Source organism: Olea europaea, unplaced genomic scaffold (genome assembly GCF_002742605.1).
Source record: "Olea europaea var. sylvestris unplaced genomic scaffold, O_europaea_v1 scaffold2566, whole genome shotgun sequence".
NCBI lineage: Eukaryota > Viridiplantae > Streptophyta > Magnoliopsida > Lamiales > Oleaceae > Olea > Olea europaea.
In genome coordinates this window covers 28,889-47,482 of record NW_019243949.1, presented here as the reverse complement: position 1 = coordinate 47,482, position 18,594 = coordinate 28,889, and the positions used below count along the sequence as shown (strand labels likewise).

At 34.3% G+C, this 18,594-nt stretch overlaps 1 protein-coding gene across 1 annotated transcript; it reads left to right on the top strand.

The window, feature by feature from the left end:
- The first annotated feature begins 9,198 nt into the window (after positions 1-9,198).
- LOC111382867 (probable E3 ubiquitin-protein ligase RHA4A) lies at positions 9,199-10,608 on the top strand. Its single transcript, XM_023006902.1, has 3 exons — positions 9,199-9,445; positions 9,622-9,707; positions 10,265-10,608. Exons 1-3 carry the CDS (start codon positions 9,227-9,229, stop codon positions 10,416-10,418), a joined length of 459 nt encoding a protein of 152 aa, XP_022862670.1. The 5' UTR covers positions 9,199-9,226; the 3' UTR covers positions 10,419-10,608.
- The last annotated feature ends 7,986 nt before the right edge of the window (positions 10,609-18,594 follow it).

The following is an 18,594-nucleotide window of genomic DNA, read 5'->3' as shown; positions in this document are numbered from 1 at the left end:
GTATGTTGGGAATAGTTATTTACTTGATGGTCTATTTAAGGCTAATGCTGTTGTAGTGGACAAAAAATCCACATATTTGTATCCACAAGTTATTAATAAAACTAATACTTCTATTTACTTGCTTGAATCTTCGAATTTATGGTATAGCAGATTAGGACATGTAAATTGTGCTTCCTTAAGAAAATTTGTAGGTTTAGGTCTTATACCTAAACTTGACTCCGAAGACAAATATAAATGTGAAATTTGTGTTGAAACAAAATTTGCTAAAAAACCTTTTAACACAATTGAAAGGAATAGTGAACCGTTGTATTTAATACACAACGATATTTGTGATCTAAAATTTGTTCAGACTCGAGGTGGTAAAAAATATTTTATCAGGTTTATAGATGATCACAGTAGATATTGCCAAGTTTATTTATTAAGTAGTAAAGACGAAGCATTGAATGCATTTGTTACTTACAAAAATGAAGTTGAAAATCAACTTGGAAAAATAATTAAGGTATTAAGATCCGATAGAGGTGGTGAATATAATTCGTCCATGTTTGATGAATTATATGCTAAGTTTGGTATTATTCACCAAACAACAGCCCCGTTTACTCCGCAGCAAAATGGGATTGTTGAGAGGAAAAATAGAACTCTAAAAGACGTGGTTAATGCTATGCTTATAAGTTCTGGATTACCACAAAACTTGTGGGGGGAAGCAGTGCTAACTCCTAACTTTATTCTGAATATAGTTCTCCATAAGAAAACTGGTTCGATACCTTATGAGTTATGAAAATGTAGAATTCCTTCCTATAAATACTTAAAAGTGTGGGGGTGCCTAGCTAAAGTGGCTATTCCACCTCCCAAAAGGATTAAGTTAGGTCCTAAAACTATTGATTGCATTTTTATCGGATATGCAATAAATAGTAGTGCATACAGATTTCTTGTGCATAAATCTGATATAAGTGACATTCATGTCAATACAATTTTTGAATCTCGAGATACTGAATTCTTTGAAGATGTGTTCCCTAGTAAAAGAGACATTCTTGAGAATACTCAAAAGAGAACACGAGATAATGTTATTGAAAACAATATAGAACCTGAATCAAGAAGGAGTAAAAGAGCAAAGGTCATTAAATCCTTTGGTCCAGACTTTATTTCTTTCGTAATTGAGAAAGAACCCCAAACATTTAAAGAAGCTGTGACTAGTCTAGAATTCGTATTCTGGAAGGAATCTATAAATAGAGAAATTGAATCCATTATGAGTAATAATACTTGGCAATTGGTTGATCTTCCTAATGGAACTAAACCAATAGGATGCAAATGGATCTTTAAAAGAAAGTTAAGATATGATGGTTCAATAGACAAATACAAGGCTTGACTGGTTGCAAAAGGATATCGTCAGAAAGAAGGAATTGATTTCTTTGACACATTCTCCAGTAACAAGAATTACTTCTATTCGGGTTTTAATTGCTATTGCAGCCTTGTACAACTTACAAATACATCAAATAGATGTTAAGACTGCATTCCTGAATGGTGATTTAAACGAAGAAGTATATATGGAACAGCCAGAAGGTTTCATAGTGAAAGGACAAGAGAACAAAGTTTGCAAACTAGTTAAGTCCTTATACGGCTTGAAGCAAGCTCCTAAACAATGGCACGAAAAGTTTGACAGCATCATGATTAAGAATGAATTCGTCATAAATGGATGTGACAAATGCGTATATTCAAAAAAATTCGAAAAGGCATACATACTCGTTTGTTTGTATGTTGATGACATGCTTATATTAGGGACTAATATAGAAGTCAATAATAGAACAAAGAATATACTGACCAATAACTTTGACATGAAAGATATGGGTGAAGCAGACGTGATTCTAGGAATAAAGATATCTAGAATATCAAATGGAATAGTCTTATCTCAAACTCATTATATTGATAAAATAATTGAGAGGTTTAAGACTCATATTATTAAAGAGACGAGTAACCCATTTCTTCCACATATAGTTTTTCACAAGAATAGTGGAAATGGGAAACAACAGTTAGAATATTCCCAAATTATTGGTAGTTTAATGTACCTGATGAATTGTACAAGACCTGATATAGCTTACTCGGTAAGTAAGCTGAGTCATTACACAACTAACCAAAGTAATCAACATTGGGATGCATTACTTAGAGTTTTGGGATACTTGAAACGGACCAGAAAATATTCATTACATTGTGGAGAATATCCTCCAGTAATTGAAGGATATAGTGATGTCAATTGGATATCAGATATAGACGAGTCAAAGTCTACCAGTGGCTATGTATTTACTCTCGGTGGTGGCGCTATATCATGGAAATCTTCTAAGCAAACATGTATAGCTCGATCTACTATGGAATCTGAGTTTATTGCTTTAGACAAAGCAGGAGAAGAAGCAGAATGGTTAAGACATTTCATAGAAGATATTCCTATATGGCCAAAGCCCGTACCGGCTATTTGTATTCATTGTGATAACCAGGCCACAATAACCAGGGTTGAAAAATTTGTGTATAACGGTAAGTCGAGACATATACGTTGTAGACATAACACCGTTCGGCAGTTGTTCTCAAATAGAACAATATCAATTGATTTTGTTAAGTCAAAAGAAAACCTAGCAGATCTGTTCACTAAAGGGTTATCTAGAAAGCGTATAGACTGCGCATCGAGGGAAATGGGTTTAAAGCCTAAAACCCAATGAGTCATCTTAGTGGAAACCTAACCTAACAACTGGAGATCCCATGGACTAGGTTCAATAGGAAAACTAATTAGGAATGACTCGATAAGAAGCACTTAGGAGTTTAACTCCTTCCCATTTCTATGATGCAAAAAGTGCTGACTATGAAGTGTATTAAGGATAAGCTTTCCTTTTAATGATGACTATAAATGGTACAAGTAATTACAGTAGGGTACTCTTTATAGTACATCACCTATGTTAGTTGTAACTTGGCCGGTTCTATGAGAATTTACTTAGGCGAATTCTCTAAAGCACTTGCAGAACCCAAGTAGTTCAGGGCCGAAATAATGAACACAATAGAGAACCAAGTTTGATATGAGAAATAATGTGTTTGGTCTATTGTCTGAGCTTACAATAATGGCCGACAGTTCAAAACGTTGTGTTCACTGATTAGCCAAGTGAGTTCGATAGATTCTTACTAAAGAAGGTTCAAAGCGAAAGCTACCTATCTTGATGCGTTATCTTTCAGATAGTACTCTTCTTCCGTCTTCCTTGATTTGAGTCGACTTCTTCCATTCATGTGGAGGATTGTTGGAATTAACTGAATATAATTGGGTTAAAACATTAAATGTAATATTTAATGATGTGGGCTATTGCAATTAATTTGGGTGAATTGGAAAAGTCTCCAATAGAGGCTCATATGTTGACAAGCCCATTTTAAGTGTTTTATATATGGAAAGGAATCCCACATCGAAAGTTTACAAGAAAATAGTCTTGTTTATATAGTGGGTTGTGTGAATAATATATAATTTAATAAGTTACCTACCACTTGGCTAATTTTAGCTAGCCAAAGGCTAGTCACCAGTAGAGTGGTGCTTTGCACCACTCGCGCCGCTCCTCGGACCTTGTCCTGGCATGCGCACGTCGCAAAGTACGCATTGGGCGCTTTAGAGGCTCACTTGGCACTTCACACATACGCATCGTTGCGAGGAGCTGGGGAGCCTTATAGTTTTCAGAAATGGACTCGTGGTTCGATGACGTGGCAGCGCAAGGCTCGGTGAGTTGGCATTCTAGGTGGCGCACGCGTGGTAGGTCGCATCGCTTCGTCCTGCATGACGGTTAGATGTACGTGTGGCATCTGCATGGCTGTGACTGTTCAGAAATTAGTGAATAGGCATGATGAATGGACACTTCACTTCATGGTTCAATTTGGGCCGTCAGATCATGAAAATAGTGCGATCCAATGGTTAAGACGAATCAGACCAAGTGGTGCACCAGTTCCTGAAATGTCACACACCTGTTCCATGAGACACTTCAATCTCTATAAATAGAGACCCCCAAATTCGTTTTTAAAAACAAAAAAAATCAATTACGAATTCAATTGATTTCTAAATTCTTCTCTCTCCATATTCTGTTCTAAAAATTCTCTTATATTTTCGTGGTTATTCCGTTCGAGTACAATCATTCATTGGTTCGACCGACAAGGTTGGTATTGTGCAGTATTGACTTTGGAAGGAGCGTTGTATCTTGGGAGACAGACGTCCATAATCCCGTTTGCACTTCACTGGGGGGCGAAATCTGTTTTAAGGAGATTTGCTTTGACATACCTCGCTTCATCTACTGTTTTCTATTTTTTTGCTTATTTTATTTGTTCTTTTGATTGCGTTAGTCGAATTTTCGACAATAATTAGTGTAAGAACAACCTCGGTTATAGAACAAAGAGTTCCCCTAAGGCAAACACAAAATAAAACCTAGAATTTTCGGAGGCTTAGCCTCATTAAATTTGAGCGGAAGGATTCCGAACATAGTACACCTGTTACATTAGAAATCCCGCGAGAAAACCTAAGGATTTACAAAGAAGAAATGACAAGTCACGTTATCACAAAAGAATCGAAGACTTTAGCCCACTTGATATCAAAATTCTAAGTCAAGAATGCACGACCTGATTGTCAATTAGAGTTAGTACAAGATAAACAACACACTAGAGTTGTGGTGGGACAATCAGGGGCAAGAGTGAGTGCCTAACCAAATTCGATTCAATAGAAACCTAACACTGGTGAGGCCACCTTAACGAACTAGCCAATGAACAATGAGTTCTAATCTGAACATATTCCAATTCCATTTCATAACAAACTGATCAAGAAGAAAGCAATAACTAGTGGGTTGTTTTAAAACCAAATTCACCCCATCTTGATTAATTATTCTTGGGCAATCAAAAAATGTTCAATGCTTCTTAGATCTAGCCAGTAATTAAGGCCTTGTTTGATCCCCATTTTGGGGGGAAAATGCATTTTTGAATAGTGTATTGATGAAAAATGTGGGGTTAAAAAATAAAGAAAAGTTTAGGATTTGCGTGTAATATTATTTTAATGAAGAATGTGATTGAAATAAGGTCAAATCATTGTTGAAGAACGTATTTTTATGAAAATTATGGGGTTCAAACAAGGGCTAAATATACGTGTTTAGGGCTTAGTGGACGATCATTTTGATATCCTTAGCAAAATACAAGCTCGATATCTGTCTCTTTCATGTTCCATCCGTAATATCCTTAGTACCCACCATCAAGATTAATCAACATCAAGATATAGTACCCATGAAAGTGGTCTACAGTGTAACCATATATGTATGTACCTACATATACATTTATTATTTATCAATTTCACCGGACGACATGTAGTCGTCCAAGCAAAATATCTCACTATGAGTAGTGTTGATGGGTTTTGATATCTTTGATTTATTCACGTTCCTTGAGTAGTCGAGATGATGAGGAATTTTCAAAAAGGCAATTTTCATATGTTTGAAGAAAAGAGAGATCCCAAATTGTCCGTCTTACTTTTAGTGGTTGACTATGTTTAAAAAAATAATAATAAATTTTATATATATATACGAGCTTGAGCTCTTAAATAAGTTGATATTTTAAAATGGAACTCCAGATCTTAATGTGATACCAAAGTCCAATAAACTTCAACGGACAACTAAATTCAACGAAGACTCAAAATGAGCACACAAATTCTAAGATTAATGTGCTCAAATGAGCCATTATCTTGTAATGATATGATTTTACTAATCCTGCAAATTGAACCACTGTACAGCACAATATTTCAATAACTAAAACAACTTAATTAAGATAGTGGAATTAGCTTTGCAAATTGGACTATGAATCAAAAGGCCAATGAACAAAATTGAGCAATACTAGTTACCAATGAGAATATGGAGAAACGTGGATATATATTACAAGCTTTCCATAACTACTTATTCAAGGTGACATTATTAATTATGTGGAGTGTGCTTTCTGGTTATAATGAAAAAAGTGTAATCTTTATAATTCAGAAATGTGTCAAAGTGGCTAAAGTTGATTTGATCCCACCTCTCTGAAACTACACCAAATTACCATACCAAGACCGAGTTACTGCTGCTCGTCAACAATTCCCCTTTTACTCAACCAGTCGAATCACTAAATCCAACTTTCCTCCTATTAAGACCTGGGGTTTCATCTTAAAAGGTTAATCTTGTTAAGAGAAGTAGCCCAAATCCTTATAAATTAGTCTATGTTTTCATCCTTATTCGATGTGAGATTATATCTTTTAACCTGCCCCGAGAGATGGTGGCTCGTTTGAGTAGACTAATCTTAAAATCCATGTACTCATTTTTGAGTCTTAATCGGATCGAATTACTTGTTAGAGCTTAATGGGCTCTCATACCATATTAAAATTTTGGGTTCCATCTTAAAAGGTCAACACTGTTTAGAGGAGTAGTCCAAAACCTTATAAGTTGGTCTATATTTTCATCTTTATTTGATGTAGGATTATATTCCTTAGTACCCCCTAATCTACAAGTGAGTCAACAAATTTCCCTTCTACCCAGTAACATAGATCGCTAATCCCAACTTTCTTCCTTACTCGACAAGTAAATATTGCAGTGAAAACTTACTTCTGCCTCCTGAGATCATGAACGAGCAATGGAAAATGCCCAATGTATGGGGCATTTTCTTATAGAGGTTTTACAGGGAAGACACATGGGGTTGGCCCCATGTGATTTTTTTATTGAGGTGGACCCCACTAATGTGTGTATTCTGTGAAATGTCTGTATATTTTTCCTCTGTAAGTGTAGCACTATTGACGAGCAATTCCAGCGTGCCACAAATGACCTATCCTCTCCGGACCAGGCACACCAATTATTGTCAAATGTCATTAGCAGATTAGGCTGAATGATTACTGGGGCCATTTTATTTAGTGGGCTTTTTCTAGTCCACCAAAAAGGGAGAACAGAGAATATATTTTCCTGATCTTGAAATGTTCTTTCCAGCCCTGTTATTACTTGTTTATTACCAAAGTTGCATTAAATTATATTACTTTTTAATCTCACAAATATCCTTTCTATCCCACACTCAAATAACATAAGGGTTAATTTCACAAACAGTCACTGAATTTACGCGAAAATTATAAAACGATCACTGAAGTTTAAAATTTTCAATAAGTGCTTTCAGAAACGGTCATGAAGTTTAAAAACACTTTTTCAATTTTTGAGCTAATTTTGCGACAGCTTTTCGGCCACTTTTGACCATCGATACCGTCAAATTTTCATGCTGTTGGAAAGCCCACAATGCCCTCTTCAATTATAATCCAAAATTTCCCCGTAACTCTAAGGGATTCGACCAAAAAATCATTGCAAAAGTCACCCAAAAAATCAGAAAATTTGCTCAGATTTTTAGATTTTTTGGGCGACTTTTGTGGCGATTTTTTGACGACTTCCGACCACCAAGACCGACGATTTTTGATATCTTTGTAAAGCCCAAAATGTCCTCTTCAATTACAACAAAAAATGTCCCTCAAACTCCAAAGGATTCGGGTGGAATAAACTCACAAAGTCGGCTACCCAGAAGGCAAAAATCTGGGCAGATATTTCAAATTTTTTGGGTTACTTTTGAGGCAACTTTCTGGTAACTTCCGACCACCAATACCACCAAATTTTGATACCATTGGAAAGCCCACAATGTTTTCTTCAATTATCACCAAAAATCTCCCCTTAACTCCAAAGGAGTCGGCCGGAATAAGCCTACAAATTTGGCTACCTAAAAAGGAGAAAATCTGAGCAGATTTTTCAGTTTTTGGGCGATTTTTGCGGCAACTTCCGATCACCAAGACTGCCGAATTTTGTACCATTGGAAAGTCCACAATCTCCTCTTCAATTACCACCAAAACATGCCCATAAATTCAAAGGATTTGGTCGGAATAAATTTACAAAGTCAACATCCCGAATCTGGGTAGATTTTCGCCTTTTTGGGTAGTCACCTTTTTGCCCAGATTTTCAGATTTTTGGGCGACTTTTACAACGATTTTCTAGTGACTTCCGACCAACAAGATCTCCGGATTTTGATATCTTTGGAAAGTCCACAATGTCATCTTCAATTATCATCCAAAATCTCCCCAAACTCCAAAGGATTCGGCTGGAATAAATTCACAAAGTCGGATGCCCAAAAAGGTCAAAATCTAGGTAGATTTTTTTAGATTTTTTGGGCTATTTTTGAGACTACTTTCTCGTAACTTCCGACCATCAATACCACCGGATTTTGATACGTTGAGAAGCCCACAATGTCCTCTTCAATTACCACCAAAATTTGCTCCCAAGCTCCAAAGGAATTGGCTAGAATAAACCCATAAAATTGGCTACCCGAAAAGGCAAAAATCTGGATAAATTTTTCAATTTTTTGGGCGACTATTGTGGCAACTTTTCGATAATTTCTGACCACAAAGACTGTCGGATTTTGATACCGTTGGAAAAACCCACGATTTCCTCTTCAATTAACACCCAATAATCTCCCCATAAATCCAAAGAATTTGGCCGAAATAAACCCACAAAATCAGCATCTTGAATTTGGGCAAATTTTTGCCTTTCTGGGTAATCGATTTTGTGGGTTTATTTTGACCGAATCTTTTGGAGTTTGGGGGAGATTTTGGATGGTAATTGAAGAAGACATTGTGGGATTTCCAACGGTATCAAAATTTGGTTGTCTTGGTGGTCGAAAGTCGCTGGAAAATCTTCGCAAAAGTTGCCCAAAACATCTGAAAATCTGGGCAGATTTTTTGGGCTAATTTTGAGGTGATTTTCCGGTTGAATCCCTCTGAGTTACGGGGAGATTTTGGGTCGTAGTTGAAATAGATATTGTGAACTTTTCAATGGTATCAAAATTCAACGGTATCAGTGGTCGAAAGTGGCCGAAAAATTGCTGCAAAAGTAGCCCAAAAAATTGAAAAAAGTGTTTTTAAACCTCAGTAACCGTTTCTGCAAGTTTTCAAACTTCAATGATCATTTCTGCAAGTTTATAAATTTCAATGACCCTTTTTAAAAGCTCCCAGAAACTTAAGTGACTATTACTGAAAGTTTTAAATTTTATTGACCGTTTTGTAATTTTTGCGTAAGTTCAGTGACCGTTTGTGAAATTAACCCAATAACATAACATAGACTTCACATATATAAGACATAGTTTGTACAAAATTCTCCTTATTACATCAAACTGAGGTTTAGGTTTGTACACTTAAGATTAATTGATGGAGACTTCTCATGCTTCAAGCCCTTCTCATCAATATCCCAAAGCAATTCAACTTAAGCTTTACCAGGCTTTTATATTCTCAATTCCCATACTCTTCTCCATCATTCTATTTCTGTTATTTTATTTGTTCTACCTCAAGCGACGAGCTTCGAACTTTTCGGCAACTCCACCAATTCTCCCAAGGACTATTTATGACTCCACACCTCAAGTTACAACGGTAAGAACCACACCTCCCGTCGATTGTGCATCTTTCTATACAAAACTCATTCAAAAGTTCAAGTATTCGATTTCGTCTTTAGCATACAACCTTAGTGACGAAACTTGAACTTGTAACATTAGTATGCTCTTATATATACTTTGTTGTACGTGATGATTTTCTTGTTTCATGTCCAGTCATTTGATTCAGATTTGAAAGCCGAGCTGAAAAACCAGCTTTCCACAGTCTTGTTTGATGAATATCTAAAAGCGAGGGATTCAGTGTAAGTTCTCGACTAAGCAACTCAAAAATGAATTTTATCGACCAAAATTGTCATCGTTAAACAGAGAAATTTGTTTCTATTAGTTGATGAACCAATCATTTGCTAATGCATTGATCATAAGGATGCTGGATCGAGTATGGAAATGGACGATTCAGGTTGATTGTTGATGAGAATTTGAGACCTAAAAGTGCCCCAGAAAAGGACATTTCCCTAAACCCACTAGAAGGCCTTCACTAGTTTTTATTCTTTTGTATAATAATGGTTAACAGTAGCTTCAGCTAAGGTTGAACTACATGTGTTACACGATATGACAAAAATGACAAAAATGTTGATCACCTCACACGCTGTCGACCAAACTCTACTTTTAGCAGTTTTGCACAAATATTTGCTTGATAGTTCATTAGAATCTCTAACAGCATCCACCCTTTCTCAGGTTTGTTTTGAGTAAATTATATCTTAAAAGAAAATGAATTATATTGTTATTCTTCTTCTATGTTTCTCATGAAAATTAAAGAGAATGGCGTTTTTAATTAGACGAATGTTAATTATAATTGCAGGTGCTGTGTGTGCTTGGGAGAATTTGAGATAAAAGAGGAATTGCTTCAAGTGATATCGTGCAAGCACGTGTTTCACATAAACTGTATTAGACATTGGCTTCAATCCCATTCTACTTGTCCACTTTGTAGAACCCTGGTCGCAACTGCCTGCTAATGAATTCACCGCACGAAGTTGTACATATCACGCAAGCCATAACAACTACAATTACAATGTAGGAATTGAAATTGAGGATCTCAATTGCTAGCTAGTAGCATATGTTCACAAATTTTTTATTGCATAACAACTACAATTACAATGTAATCTTTTATTGCAGTAAATTTAAAAAATGTGAAATAGAAATCAATTCACAAATGCAATTAATTCAAACATAAATATTGGTGTCTGATTGAAAATTTCCACCATTATGCCCTAATCTTCTCGAAATGAGAAAGCCTTTCAAGAAATCCCAAAAATCATATTAGAAATCAGTCTTCTACGAACATCAAGCACTTTAATCTCTACCATTATTCCACAAAATCAAGCTCGATGAGGTGACTAAATTGGTGATGATTGACTCATATGGGAAGGCGGAGAATGTGGATTGGTTAGGAGTTTGTATGATTCGTGCAAGAATTGAAAAATGGCGTGTTAATGTTGTCTCTTTCTCACGTTAGTTAAGATTTATGAGGCATCTAAAAATTTGAATGGGTGCTTGAATGTGTATGAAGAAATGTTGAGACCGAATTTCTTTATAATTATATTTCGTGATGGGCAAAATACATATGAAAATTATATATAGGGCTATGATCCTCAATTTGTATGTAAGAATAATTCAAAAATCAAGAAGAAGAATTTAACAATTCAACAATCCATAATCAAGAATCAAGATTAAAGAACCAAAAGACAAGATTTAATTATTATAATTTAATATTCACTATTCAAGATACAAATCAATGGTTGAAGGTATGTTTCACATTAATTATTATTATTATTTTTGATAATTTGACATGGAGGATCATGGTAATAAAATAATTAGGGTTTTAAGTTTTTGAGATTTAGAATTCCATAAATATTCATCAAGTGGTATCATAGCCAACTCCATGTTAAATCATTGAGATTCAGGAAAGAACTTTACGGATGAAATTCGTACTTTGGATTCTTTAATTTTTGGATGCAAGTTTTAATCCTAAATTTTGAATTATAGGTTTTTAAGGTGTTTTCAAATATGACAATTTAGGAATTAATCGTGAATTAATTCTTGAATTTGAGTAAGATTATGGGGCTGATTGGGCCCCATTTTTTCACCCAAAAAATTGATTTTTTGACCGTTATTTTACTATTCCAGCCGTTATATTTGACTTCTTCTTTCACAGGTGGACCCCACTTTTCTCCTAACGGTCAAAAAATCAATTCTCAAAATCACTCCCAAACAGGCTCTATAATTGATTACTTTATGTTGTATTCCGAATTCAACATAAAGAAAAAGTTTTACTAATTTTGAATTAAGATTTAAAGCATGAGTAATTAATTAGCCTTCGTTTGGCCCCCATTTTGTGATAATAGAAATGGATGGAATAGTGTTTTTTTAAAAAAATAAATGGTTGAAAAATAAGGAAAAATTTTCAATTTATATATAATATTATTTTATAGAAAATTGTCTAATTAAAAATTGAAAAGAAAAAAATAAAATAAAATAAAATAAAAATTAATAAGAGCCAAACAATAACTTAATAAGGGTCCAAAATAAATAATCATTCTATCTATTTTGGAAATCAAATTATGTGACCATCAGTGGATCATGGGTTCCGTGTTTTAATGGTTCATGTTTGCTCTGACACTAATCATGTGGTCACGTGATTGTGTTGAACTAAGCAATTTAGAAGAAATATCAAGGCTCCCACCCGCATGACTCCATAAGCAATCATGGTAGCGCTGTTCATTGGACGGGACACTTTTAAAAATGGAATAATCAAAGAAGGAAAATTTCCCTTTGACTTGTTTAATTGTTAAAATTATCACAATGACTTATTGAGTATTAAAAAAATAAAAATACCCTTAAATGTATTATATAATTACAAAAGAAGGTATTTTTTAAAAGACATTACTACCTTTTTGTTAACAAATAAAAACCAAACACTTCCCTTTAAAATATCAAAATTAACAAACTTCTCATATCTATTTACTCCAACACAGATAAAAACACTTTCATCTTTCAGCTGCTTTTACCTCAAGGTTTGAAAAATTCATCGAACGCGGTAACTAAAATTTTTTTATATCAACCTCATCAGATCAGTAAGTTTATAATACGTACATTTAATTTTGTTTTTGTTAAATTATTTTACGTTTGCATAGATAAAATTTATTTCGACATATAATGTTAATGTAGATAGTTTTTTAATAGATCTGTGAAAAATTTTAAGCCTTTGATGAGAAAAAATTCATCTACATTAATATTGAAAAATTAATCTGAAAAATGTTTGGTGTGTTTATTCTGTCGGACAGCGAATTTGAACTGCCGACTGTGTAGTTAACAATTGAAAAAATTCGGCTGGACAGCCGAAATATTTAACAACCGGATGTTTGCCTGCTAGACAGTCGGCTGAAATAGTCAAAGCCGGCTGGACAACCGGATCAAACAGCTGGCTGGAACAGTCAGCTGTTTAATTTTGTTTTTGTTTTTATTTCGCTCGATATTTTCTTGCAATTAAAAATTCTTTTTCGTCATGCAGATATGGTTGTAATCCCAGTTTGTTACTTTGGTGATTTCGAATTGAACAAAAGAGATCAATAGGTATAGAAATGGACGAGTGATAAGAGTGGTGGTACCCCAATTTTCATAACCGAAACAACAACATATGTAGAACTCCATAATGTTTTACAGAACAAACTAAATGTTGATCTCTCTTAGTATGACATGAAATTTAAATTTAAATTCAGGGACCAGGAAGTTCCGAGTCCACCTATGACAATTTCTTCTGATATCGAAGTGAATTATCTGTTTGAAATGAACAATAGGCACTCGACTCCTATTTGCGTGACTTTAGTGAGGAAGGATGTCTTCGAAGGTGAACAAGTAGACTCAGATGGAGGGGATCACATTGCTAATGATTTTTGGAATATGGTTCAGATAGCTCGTGAAGATGATGCGGTTATTCCAGAGACAGTTACTGACAAAATTTTGTCCGTAGTTCACGTCAATGAGTGTGAAAATGCAAATACTTTTACAGATGATGATTTGATCGCTTTATTCTGACAAAGACATGAGCGGGATGGGACCTCAGGGACTGAATCAAGTGGACCGTCCTTTAACTCCTCCCGTGTGGTTCTCGATAGTGAGGATTTGTATGTCAAGCAACTGTTTGAAACGAAAAAAGATTTGCAAGAAGCTGTGCACCTAATTGCGCCGAAATACAGCTTTTCAAAGTGAAAAAATTGAACAACTCGTTGTTTACAATTGCCTGCGTAGACAACAGTTGCTGTTGGCATTTGCGAGCGACAAAAATGAACACGAATGAATGCTTTGTAGTTCGCACGTACGCACGGGAATATACTTGTGAAGTGAGAATACATCGAAATGATCACAGGCAAGTTCGAGTTTGGTTTATTGGTCGACGGATAATGCACAAATATTAGAATCCACGTACAATCTACAGACCATCGTACAACATTAACGACGTTCGTCGAGAGTACAGAGTAGTCTGAGCTACCAGAAGACCTGGAAGGCCAAAGAATATGCGTTTGAGGATTTAATGGGTTATGCAGAGGAAAGCTATGCTAAATTGGTTAGGTATTACCATAACATGAAGAAAACTAATCTAGGCTCGAAATTTTTTATTAAGACGGAGGGTGGAAATTGCTTCAAATTCTTCTTCATGGCTCTTGGACAATGCATTCGGGAATTTCGAAATTCAATGCGACCCCTAATTCTAGTTGATGGTACAACACTGAAATCTAAATATCAAGGCAAGTCGATTATTGCTACATGTCAAAATATCAATATCCAAATTTACCCTCTTGCATTCGGCATAGTCGATAGTGAGAATGGCCTGTCGATGCAATGGTTCTTCATAAAGTTAAGGGAAATAATCGGAGAAGTCGAGGACCTTGCATTTGTAACAAATCAGGGACAGCTTTTAATAAATGGTGTCGCTGAAATTTTTCTGAATGCACATCATGGGTATTGCTATACCATATTCAAGGCAATCTGAAGACCAGGTATCGAAGCAAATGTATCGTTTCATTGTTCAAGAGAGCGGCTGAAGCCTACAGTGTTGAAAAGTGTAATAAGTTCATGGTTGAAATAGGAAGTAAATCATTCGATGCATGGGATTATCTAACGAAAATGGGAATTGAACATTGGGCGCTCGTTTTTTCCAGGACGTCGATACAACATGATGACGTCAAACAACGCGGAGTCTCTCAATGCATTATTTAAGAATGATTGAGAATTACCCACTCTTGCACTGATTGAAAATATCCGTACCAAGATGTAGTAGTGGTTTCACGGTCGACGTGTAGAATCACAGAATTGCACGAGCGTGCTAGCCCTAGGGCAAAAGGAAAGACTATTCAAAGTTGTAGAACTTGCGAGACGGTTGAATGTCAAACCACTAGACGAGTCGCGCTTCTCAGTGGAATGTGGCCGTAATACGACATACATGGTGGACTTGACTGATAACACATGCACTTGCAAAAAATTTCAGCTGGAGACTTTTTCACGTGAGCATACAGTCGCGGTTGCCATGTATCGATGATTTGCAGCTAAAACATTGTGCTCTCATTATTACACGACTGATTATTGGAGAGCTGCGTACACTGAGACAATATTTCCTCTGCCGAACGAAGCTGAGTGGGAAGTCCCCGACCATATTCGCTAACTCAATACATTGTTACCACCTTTCATTGAACCGCGTGATCCTGGACCTCCAAGTACGTCTAGAATACCATCTACCGAAGAATTCTCTCGACCGCGTAGGTGCAGTCGGTGCAAATTAGTAGGGCATACTCACCAATATTGTACAAGTCACGTTCGTCTAAATAATAGTTAGATCATTTGGTAATGTTGTCCATCTAAATTAAACAGTGTTTGCATTTATTCTACGATATTTCAAAGGCCGTTGTAGTTAATAATCATTTCATAATCCATTACAGCGTGTTACAAATATTTCGTAAGTACAACAAATCAATATTTACAGCGTTTACTATTATTCCGTAATTACTAAAAATTACAATAAATCTATGGATCACAATTAAAATTAAATAAGTCACACGCCAACTTATTTCATCAACTCTGTATTCAGGATTGGTTGATTTCATCAACTTTATGTGTTATACTCAGAAATTCGATATACTTTATTGCAAAAATGGCACAATCACCCCTGCAAATGAACAATAATGAGTTTGATTAGTACCGTGCAACAAAAATTGCTAACTCATACAAAATATTAATCAATAATTCACTTACCCAATCTCGATCGGGGATCGAATCGGACATCTGGTCGTCTTGGACATGCAGAACCGTTACTTCACGTACGAGACCCTACGACTCCTCCTCCGTCGACGGCGTCAAATGAGTTATTACTTCAAACTGACATATTGACTTTTTAAAAAGATAAAATCATAATCATGTAATGAGATTTTAAACTATGTACAATATAAATTACAAATTTATAATACTCACATGAGGGTCGTCCAGGAGAACCGATAATTGTTTCTCAGTGGGACATCCCTCCGCTCGAGATGCTCGCCATTGGTGCATCCGAGGGCAATGTGTCTCCTCTCGCCGCGCAAAGCGGGTACCCAATATGGGGATGGTTTCATATGTCCAAACCTACAACACATAAATTAGTACATACAAATTCAATAAAAAAACATTTTAACATTGATTACATTAATAATTTACCTGCAGCGCCAAGGAGAATCCATACGTGTTGTACTTACGCACGGGCCCTTTAGGCTTCGAGTGCGGTTTGGTGAAGATGTGGACGGTGTTCTTGAAACATCGGCGACCCCATGGATAGTTGTTGAAGCGATCTATGTCATCGACGATCTTGAGTTGGAAGAGGTCGATCGCAGTCTTCTTGTGGTGACACTGCATCACGCTTTCAATGATATAGACCAAACCTAATTTCAGTCTGTCCAACATCTCGTCACACCTCTTGATCGCGTCCATCAGCTGAGGCAAAACCATCGTCCCCTATCCTTGGAAGTAAGTGTCCTGCAACCTATTTCTTCTCTGAGTCCCGCCACTAGTTGTCTCATCGCCCGTAATCTTTAATTTTGTCAGCAGGGCAAACTCGAACATGAAAAAGTTGGCGACTTTGCCCCCAAGGTCGAGTGGAGGGCATCGTCGTCAACTGGACTCAGCAACCGACATAAAAGAGTATCGATCATCTGACCCGAATATTGCAACTCTCATAGGGTATAGAGGCCACAGAAAGGATAGACGCAACATATCTGCATGCTGGTCGTCCAGCAGCTCCAGGACCTGGGTGAAACTGTCAAAGTTACTATTCCACGTAACTTTGCCAGACATCTGTTTTGATTCTGCATCCAGATGATATTCCATCCTACAAAAATTGAAACATAATACTTGAACATTGTCGATAAAATAATGGAATGAAGCATAATAACCCAAAATTAAACGAACTGAATCGTAACTATTATATGCAAGACACAAATTCATGAATTTTTTTCTCTCTTACCAAAAATTTAATAATATGAATTTTTAACCTTATTATCGAAAATTAATAATTACCATAAAAATTAAAATTAAAATAACAAAATAAACTTAAGATTACAATTAAATTTAAAATAAAAAGTTAAAATTAGAATTAAAAAAGTAATTTGAAAATTAATTTTAAAATAACAATTTTCTTTCAATTAAAATTATAATTATAATGAAAATTTAAATTTAAAATAAAATTACAATTACATTTAAATTACAATTACAATTAAAATTAGAATTTAAAAATTAATTTTAAAATAATAAATTTCATCAACTTAAAATTATATAAAATGAAAATTTAAATTTAAAATAAAATTACAATTACAATTAAATTTAAAATAAAAAGTTGAAATTACAATTAAAAAAGTAATTTCAAAATTAATTTTAAAATCACAAATTTCTTTAAATTAAAAATTAAAATTATAACTAAAATGAAAATTTAAATTTAAAATTAAATTAAATTAAAAACTAAAATTAAATTAAAAATAAAAATTTAAAAATAGAGTTAAAAATTTAATTTGAAATTAGTTTTAAAATAACAAATTTCTTTACATTAAAATTATAATTAAAAAATATAAATTTAAAATAAAATTACAATTACAATTAAATTTAACCTAAAAAGTTGAAATTCGAATTAAAAAAGTAGTTTCAAAATTTAAAATTAAAATAACAAATTTCTTTAAATTAAAATTATAACTAAAATGAAATTTAAAATTTAAAATAAAATAAAAAATTTAAATTAAATTAAAAATAAAAATAAAAAGTTAAAATTTGGATTAAAAATTAATTTGAAAATAATTTCTAAAATAACAATTTTCTTAAAATTAAAATGAAATTTAAATTTAAAATAAAAATTAAAATTCAATTTCAATTTCAAAAAAAGCGTTAAAATTAGAAATAAAAAAATTATTTTAGAATAACAAATTTCTTTAAATTTGATCATGAAAAAAATATGTAATTAAAAATTCCAAACATTTAATGATTTAATTTAATTTAGGAAATTTATAATTACCAAAAAAAAAAAAACTAACTGTTAACAGCCGGCTGCAACAATTTAGTCTCCTCCCGCTAGAATCCACTATTTCTAGCAAGTTGGAGCTCCCCAAACAATCAAAATTAGCCAATACACTTCATCTATACACAAATATAGCCTAAATCATGTCTTTCATATCACAAAAGTAATATTCCAACCAATAATCTAACTAAAACTCAACAAAATTCAATAATTCCACAAAAACTAACCTTTACAGCTGTTAACAGTCGACAACCAGAAGTTCTTTGGTGAGGGAGATGTCTGGATGGCCGACTGCCAATAAATCTGATTTCTTGTCTCCAAACCGTCGAGAGAGAGAAGATGGAGGGGTATTTTTGAAAGAGTCTCTTTAAATTGTATTTTCGTTTTTTTTTTTAAATCAGTCAAAGGCTAAATTGGAAATAAGGGTAGGTCAAATGACCATTTTCACTTATTTAATGGAGGTAATAGTGCCGACTTGCAGTTTTACAATTTTTTTTTGTTTTAATTATTAAAACAAAATAAAAATAAGATGTTTAGGTTTCAACAATTAAAATTCAAATTATGGTATTAAAGTTTCTTTTAGGATAACTAATTTTTCAAACTAAATT